The 8,879-nt window shown below is 43.5% G+C and overlaps 1 protein-coding gene across 1 annotated transcript; it reads right to left on the bottom strand.

The window, feature by feature from the left end:
- Window positions 1-3,856: 3,856 nt before the first annotated feature.
- FIGNL1 (fidgetin like 1) lies at window positions 3,857-5,890 on the bottom strand. Its single transcript, XM_007448334.1, has one exon. The coding sequence runs from the start codon at window positions 5,888-5,890 to the stop codon at window positions 3,857-3,859; it is 2,034 nt and encodes a 677-aa protein (XP_007448396.1).
- Window positions 5,891-8,879: the final 2,989 nt, after the last annotated feature.

Consider the following 8,879-nt stretch of genomic DNA (forward strand, 5'->3'; position numbering starts at 1 on the left):
CAGGGAAGCCCGGTAGCTCTATTTTTAAAGAGACCTCCATACTGTTCTCCATAGTGGCTGCACCAATTTACATTCCCACCAACAGTGTAGGAAGGCTCCTTTTACTCCACACCCTCTCCAGCATTTGTGTTGACTTTTGAATGATGGCCATTCTAACTGGTGTGATACCTCACTGCAGTTTTCATTTGCTTTTCTCTAATAATTAGCAATGTTGAGCATTTTTTCATATGCCTGTCAGCCATGAGCTGTATGAGCTATGTGTGTATTTCAGAAGTTAAGCCCTTGTCAGTCACATCATTTGCAAGTATTTTCTCCCATTCTGTAGGTTGTCTTTTTGTTTTGTTTATGGTTTCCTTTGCTGTGCAAAAGCTTTTAAGTTTGCTTAGGTCCCATTTGTTTATTTTTGTTTTTATTTCTATTGCCTTGGGAGACTGACCTAAGAAAACCTTTGTATGACTTGTATCAGAGAATGTTTTGCCTGTTCTCTTCTAGTTTCATGGTGTCACGTCTTAATGTTTAAGTCTTTAATCATTTTGAGTTTATTTTTGTACATGGTGTGAGGAAATATTCTAATTTCATTCTTTTACATGTAGCTGTCCAGTTTTCCCAGCACCACCTGCTGAAGAGACTATCTTTTTTCCATCGTATATCCTTGCCTCCTTTGTCAAAGATTAATTGACCATAGATGTGGGTTTCTTTCTGGGCTCTCTATTCTGTTCCATTAATCTATGTGTCTATTTTTGTGCCAGTACCACGTTGGATTAAGGTAGAATTAATAATAATAAGCTGGAATAGACAATCACATGAAACAGTTGAAAAGAAAATGATTCTTCAAAGCAATGAAGGCAGAATCGAGCTGGATGGACAGAGGAGGGTGCACAATTGTTGAGCAGTCAGACTTTTCAAACCTGTATTTTACTGTGTCATTCTCATTCTCCAACAAGATAGGTACAAACTACTCTAATTTCATGACTGAGACTGAACAAAGAGGTAGGCTACAGTCCCAACTAGTAAATGACAGAGTCTAACATGTCCATTTGGTGCCGAAGTCCACGCCCTTCACACAGATTCCACCCTAACAACTTGTCGATGTAGAGGCAGACTTGGTATTTTGGAACTGAGAAAATGAATTAGAATTTCAAAAGAATGGCAAATACCGCAAATTGGAATCAAATTTCCTAAAGAATACACATCAAAAGAACCAGAAACTATGATTAGATGTATAACAAAAACACTGAAAAAGTCCTGACATTAAAAACTCAGATAAATTTCTGTATTCCTACCAACACTTTTAAGCATTAATATATAAACAAGTTACATGTGTTGGTAAAATGTGTGTGTGTGTATTTCTACAAAGGAAGTGTATCTTTCAGTGACATAAAAAAAACAAAACAAACAAAAAACAGGTAAATATTCCCTTCTCAAAAACAATGGCTAAAGAAAGTGCAGCACAAAACACTTGGGAGGAAAGAATTCAACCCAAAATTATCATATTCAATCAAGAGAATATTCATAATGTAGAAATAGAAAGAAATCTCAAGTCTAAGTTTCAGGAAATTTCCTACCCAAATGCCTCAGAAACATACTGTAAATCACAAAACGCTGAGAGAAAGGATGCTTCTAATGTGGTATAACATAGAAGAAACTGCCAAGTGACTCCCTATCTCCTATTTTCTCTCCAGCTTTAAAATATCCTACTTGCTTATTCCTTTCAGGCTTAGAGTCTCGCTTGAATAGAGAAGACCTTAATTCAGGAGGGGCCATTTCACAATCTAACAGGGACACGGCTCTGCCTAGTCCAAGATAAGCTGGGCCAATGAGATTTTTTTTCTCTTAGTCAAAATCTAAAAGAAGTACAGCTGATTCACTTTGCTGTACAGTATAAACCGACACAATATTGTAAAGCAACTATACTCCAATAAAAATTTAAAAAAAGAAAAGAAAAAAGAAGTTCTACAGAGGAACATGGCCCCATGGTTGGTGATCAATGGAGCTGAAAGTCAGAACTGGCAGAAGTTGCTGTCGAGAAAAAACTGATAATAAACATTAAGACCAAGTTACAAAGTTAAATAAAACACTAACACCTCCTGGGCAATTGATGATAAATCTAAATAACTACAGTAATTGTAAGATCCAAGTGGGTGGAAGTGATCTGTAAAGAAGATAGTAATGAATATGGTGAAATGGTTTAAGATTTTAAAAGATACAACAAAAGATTAAGACAAGAGATTTAACATCCAAATTCTAATAAAAGACAATTACATATTTCAAAGGGAAAAACTAAAAGTTGGAGAAATAAAGCTTTTAAGAGCATAAAAACAGCAGACCAAGAATAAAAATTAAAACAATATATAAATTGCCTACATTCATCTACTAAAAGTTTCAAATTCCGTTTCTTAAGGTGAATCGCTCTCAAAACATTAGAACTTGAACGTAACCTCCATGAGACCAAGGACTTTTGTCTGTTGCTCACTGGTCTACTTTCAGCGCCTGGAACACTGCCTGGCACCTAATAAATATTTTTTGAATGGATGGATGGATGCAAAACCTGCGTACTGTCCAACTGGCAGCTGGACAGTGTCCATGACCACCAGGTTCAGGTAAACAGGCACTTTGACTCAGTGCAGATAGGAATTCTACACAAGTACCACTGTTCCAGAAGACAATTTAGAACACATGCCAAAAGCATTAAAAACTGTTAATCCAAGAATTTTACTCAAGAAATGTATATGTTTTTTTAAAAGATAACTAAGGCATTTAACATATTTTATTTACTATATACAAAAGGTGAACCTAAGGAACTGCCCTGAATGCCCTGTAACAGAGGGCTGACTAAATTACAGGCCCCCTCATATCATGGAATCCCAGGCACCCACATACGGGAAGATGCAGAAGTACATCAACGTGGAAGATGATGATGAGGGACTTTAAAGAAAACAGCTGCAAACGAAAAGGCATAGCACAACCCCACTCCTGTATAAGACATCTGGAAGAAGTGACGGTGAACTGTTAACACTGTGTTCCTCAAAGTGGTAGGGTAACTGACTTTTATTTTCTTCCTTTTGTTCACCTCTATTTTCCAATGTTTCTACATAGAACATGCACTATTTGGAAAACAAAACAGTCCGTTTTAAAAACCTGAAAACATTTATTTTTGAAAGAGACCAACCCAACAGGTTGTAAAGTAGTGCCAAATAAAATACTACTTTCAAACATCACCTACCCCCTGGAGAAACACAACATTCTTCCCCTTTCAGTTCTGTGGACCTGTCTCTGATGTTAGATTACACTTTGCTATTTCTGAACATGTTTTGATTAATTAGTCTTGGGAAGGGAAGAAAACCATAAGCAGTTACAAGCCAGAACAAAGTAAAAACTGGCACTTTCACTTTAGCTTTGGTTGAGATTTTAAATCTATTAAACAACACTAAGCAACACTCGGTTTCAAATGTAAAACCACTATACTAGCCAATACTAAGAATTATGTGATCCTCAGAAGAAACTTTCTTCAATAAAAGATACATCCTCATACACAAATCAGATTTTAAGTTTCAATTTGAGTTCACTGTTCATCCTATACATCTTGAAAAGACCTCTTAGGAACAAAACAAAAAAAGTGCATTCCCATTTCGCATGAATAGGCTTACGTTATCAGGTGGTGACTGGAAGGAAAATTGAGCTTATATTAACATAGTCTAAGTCAATCAATTGTAAAAGTTGAGCTATTGTTATTCTATTTTATTTGAGGTACAGAATTCAGAATATACATTTGATGTACACTTAATCAATTTCCTATGCTAAAAAGATGGGAAGACTGGGCTACAAAAATGCCATCTTTTAATTTCAAGCATCCCATTTACTTTCCACAACCAAAAGTCCTGTTCCAGTTTTCATAAAGCTCTAAATCTTCTGGAGACACACTAGGTCGCACAGTTCTGAAGGCATCTTCAAAGTCACTGTAAGCTATTGGTCGAACTTGATCCGGCGTTACCGTGGCAATGTCGGCAGCCTGTAAACTGCGAATAGGACCCAGAGACGCCTCCCTGCAGAGCTGCGTCATGTCAGCCCCCGAGAACCCACCAGAGTGCTGCACCACCAGGTCGACCTCCTCCTCACTGAGGCAGCAGTGCTCCTCGGACATCAGATTAATGACTATCTGTTTCCTGGCTGAAGCCTCTGGGAGGGGAATATACAGCCTTTTCACCAACCTTCTCCGGGCAGCCTCGTCAATCTCCTGTGGCCGATTGGTTGCTCCTACCACTAGAATACGATCTTCAGAAGATGTGGCTGCTCCATCCAACTGAACTAGAAATTCGGTTTTTATCCTTCTAGAAGATTCATGCTCGCCATCTCCCCGCTGAGATAATAGGGAATCAATTTCATCAATAAATATCACAGCTGGTTGCTGACATCGTGCAACAGCAAACAATGCACGGACCATTTTCTCTCCCTCGCCCACCCACTTAGAAGTCAAGGAGGAAGCAGAGATACTGAAGAATGTTGCCCCAGACTGACTAGCGATGCACTTGCCAATCAGAGTTTTACCAGTCCCAGGAGGACCAAAGAGCAGAATTCCTTTAGGGGGTCCTCGTAAGCCAGTGAAAATGTCTGGCCGCATCATGGGCCACACAACTATCTCCTTTATTGTGGTTTTGGCAAATTCCACTCCTGCGATATCTTCCCAATTTACTGGCGGTCCCTGGTCCATAATCTCATTCATAATAAGTTCAATCATTTTGGGCTCCAAGTTCTTCAGACGCTCATCCACGGGATGTGCTGGGTCTGCAGCTCCTGCGCCATGAGGCTTATACTGTGTCCCCCCGCCCTGACCTCCCCCATCTTGCTTAGGGACAGGGGGAACAAACTTTCCAAATATCCCTCGGGATCTACTAGCTCCCAGAGACTTTTTGACACTACCATGTGAAGACCCTGATGCACGCTGGGGCTGGTGGTACTTTTTCTGCTGATCTACCCATAGCTGTTCTTTTGCAGTTTTAAAAGTAGGCAGGCCGCTCTCCTCTCTTTGGCCATTATCTTCTGTTTTACTAAAAGCCTTATTCATTACTGGAGTGGAAAGTGCATCAATGGTGCCAGAACCATAAAAAGCTTTCATTTCCCGTGGATTTTCAAAGCCAGAAGGAAAACAAGACTGATTAGATGAGAACACACTTAATCCTATGTCGGCTTTCGGGAAGTTGTAATTTTCCCTTTTAACATTTCCAAATAATGGTGTGGCATGGAATTTTGCAGTGGCTGACTCACCGAAAGGTCCTGAGACTGTAGGACACGTCTTAGTGGTGTCAGTGACCAGAGGTGGCTGGGCATTCTGAGGGCACTTCAAAGAAGGACTGCCCTCTGGGAAGTCTTTGGTCCTATCGGCACCATGGGCTGAGTTAGTTAATGGGTCACTCTCCCCAAAACCACCACAAACACTAAATTTAGGAAGATCAAAGACAGCGGCCACTCTATGGATGACTACTGACTCATCAGCAGGTGCCAACAGAGAGTCTCTGGATTTTCTGCCAGCGTGCATCATTTCCTGCACATTACTCATTTTGAACACATTATTTATTGACAATCCAGACTTCCACTTGTCACTGTCAGTTTGCCGAGATCTTGCTAGAGTTAAAATGTTTTCTGCATAGTTATTCAAGCCAGTTTCAACACTGTCAGAATCAATAACTGCAGAATATTTCTCTGCATATATTCTGAACAGTCTGGCAGCACAGACCTGGGAGATCTCAGAGTTTGCCCATGCATACTGAATGCGGAGAATCTGTGCTCGGTATGCATCTGCCTTCTCTCCTGATGGACATGTGCCAGACGTAACTGCAAAGTAATTCTTCTGCCATTCACTCAAGTGTACAGACCTGGAGCTAGAGACCTGCATTTTAGAGGTTCTATAACAGACGACAAAGATGAAAAAGATTCAGTATCCAGAAGGAAACAAAGACATAATACTTTAAACATACTTTTAAAATCTCTGCCTATCTGAAGGAAGGTACACTGGACTTTTCATTTATAAGGTAAATTTATAAGGAAAGACCGTTTATAGGGGAACATCTAGTTAACCATAGCTTTCAGACATTCAAGATATAAAAGATTAAAGACTTGACTTAATAATGCTCTAGGGACTTCCTTGGTGGTTCAGTGGTTAAGAATCTGCCTGCCAATGCAGGGGAAACGGGTTCAATCCCTGGTCCGGGAAGATCCCACATGCCATGGAGCAACTAAGCCCATGTGCCACAACTACTGAACCTGTGCTCTAGAGCCGCGCGCCACAACTACTGAGCCCGGGTGCTGCAACTACTGAAGCCCATGCACCTAGAGCCCATGCTCTGTAATAGGAGAAGCCACCACAATGAGAAGCCCACGCACCGCAACGAAGAGTAGCCCCTGCTCGCCACAACTAGAGAAAGCCTGTGCGCAGCAACGAAGACCCAGTGCAGCCAAAAAAATAATAATGCTCTATTATGGGTTAAACTGTTTTAGTTATATAATAAGTTTCCCTGTGATTAGGGAAAGGTTTAGATGGAGAGGATTTAAAATTAATCAGCAAACGAAAGGCAACATGGAAGAACAAGGGATCTAGAGACAAGCAAAGCAAAACAAACCAAGCCAAGCTCTGTCCCTAGGAAAATTAGACGAATGATCTCATGCAAGCCTCTTCACATCGCTGGGCCTTCAGTTTTATCTGTAAAATGAGAGAAGTCATTATGAGAATCAAGTCAAATAATGAACACGAAAATACCTAAAAATTACTATTATAATCTCTACTGCACAAATGCAGAAACTGAGGCAGAGTTCAAAAGCTTGGTTGAGGTCACACAGCCAGTGAGCAATGGTGCCAAAATTCGCACACGAGCAGTTTCACTGTATGCAGTGTGCACTTCACCTCATTAATGCCCCTTCATACTGCCACCAAAGGTCACTGCAGCATGGATCACAAATACAAACAACAGTATTTAGTCATATACGAAATGTTTTCAAGGATTTGTAACTGAGCACTTAAAACAGGATGCCTCAGAATCTCTCACAATTTCCCAATTTCACAGGAAGCATTAAAAAGTGAAGCTGTCGTGATAAACGAAATAGGAGAACAAGTGTGTTATTGAAGTGGTTTATTTTAGATTTTTTTTCCTCATGTTACTTTTATAAGCCTCCTTACATTAAGTTAAAATGATTTTAACAGGACTGTAGATGGATGTATCATGTTGACAGATGTGTAGAATTTACCTGCCAATCCAGAAGAAAAATTTGTAAGAAAACTATGAAGCTTCCTAAGGATACTGAAGTCAAGTAAAAACCAAGAACTCGTGTATGCTAAAATTTACGTTCCAAATTACCTATAAATGTAGCTTAACAATCAGCAGCTCTTTTGGTGCAAGACCCATGCTTAATACAGCTTTGTTTCTCCCATAAACCCTACAAAGAATCTGTCACATTGTAGGCAGGTGTTCATAAATCTTTGTAATTATTTTTGAAAAAAATAAACTTAAGGCCTAGTGAGATCCTAATTTGCTTAAAGCCATAAAGTCAAAACTAGACTGACATCTCCTGACAAACAATTCATGCCTCTTTCCACTATTCCATTTTACCCTATTTTAATCTTTTATGCAACAGCTGAAATGAGAAATGCAAATGACGTAACTTGGAAACCATTTATCACCAACTTTCCTGTTACTGTGAACATCCTGTTCCTCTCCATGGCTTCATCCCATTTTATCATCCGCGAAACTGGGATTCCTACAAAGGCTCAGACAGAGTTCTAGTCACTGTTCCCTAAATACCCTGCTCTTTCCTTTCCACCCTCTCCTATTTGCTCAACATTCACCTCCCAAGTCTTACTTCGTCCTTTCAGCGCATTCACCCAAAAACTATGGACACAAGTAACCAAGCACGGCTTGGCCACGCCCATCAGCGGCACAGCCGGGTCCCGAATACCACTTCCTAGGTCTGTATCACTAAAGTGACTCGGCGGATGCATGAGCTGCATTCCCATCTTCTGGGGTTTTCGCTGCTGTTGTAGGACGTGGCGTTCGTCCAGACAGCACATGCTCCCCGCCACACCGACTGTATCCCCGCACCCGGAGCGGGGCGCCCCCGGGGACAGCAGTCACCGCGCTGACAGGGCCGGGGACCCTGAGGCGCTCACGGGGGGGGGACGGCCCACCGCCCGCCGGCCGGGACCCCGGGTGCAGCCCCTCCCCTCCGGCCTGGCTCCCGGCCCAGGGCTCGCCCGGCCGCCCCCAGCGGAGCCTCCGCGAGCACGGCGCCCGCCCGCCGGGACGCCCCTCCCCACAGGCCGCCTCCGAACCCGACGCCGCCGGGAGCGCGCCCGCCGCGAGAACACATTTCCGGGCCGGTTTGCCCGTTCGCCCGCCAGCGAAGCCCCTCAGCCCTCCGACCCCGCGCCCCTCCCTGACCTCAGCTCCCCTCGCCGCCCCCCTCCTCGCCCCCCCCCAATGCCCACCGACCTGCGGCTTCCGAAAAGCGCGCGGACCGCGTGCGCCTGCGCGCTGCTGCCGGCTCGGCCCCGCTGTGCGTGCGTGCGTGCGTGCATTCATACGTCTGTACGAGCGTGAGCGTGCGGCGGGGCGTGAGCGCACGGTGGGCGGAGCTCAGGGGCGGGGCAGCGCTGCTCCCCCCGGGAGGGGTCGGAGCCCAAGGCTCGCCCCAGGCTCTCCCCACCAGGCACGCCCCCGGACACGCTCCAGACACGCCCCCGAGGCTTCGCGGCCGAGAGCCCCTACAGGCGCGTACGTAGGTACGCCCTTTCCTCTCGGGAGGGGCTCCTCCCCCACACACATTTTTAGACCAAATCGGGGAATTGGAATCTGCATCTCCTTCGTTCGGCCGGCGCGTCCCTTTCCTCTCTG

This window comes from Lipotes vexillifer, unplaced genomic scaffold (assembly GCF_000442215.2).
Source record: "Lipotes vexillifer unplaced genomic scaffold, Lipotes_vexillifer_v1.1 scaffold1258, whole genome shotgun sequence".
Taxonomy (NCBI): domain Eukaryota; kingdom Metazoa; phylum Chordata; class Mammalia; order Artiodactyla; family Lipotidae; genus Lipotes; species Lipotes vexillifer.

What these genes read in the sequence shown, in the direction of transcription:
- FIGNL1 (XM_007448334.1), bottom strand. Translation starts at nt 5,890, where the DNA reads ATGCAGGTCTCTAGCTCCAGGTCTGTACACTTGAGTGAATGGCAGAAG.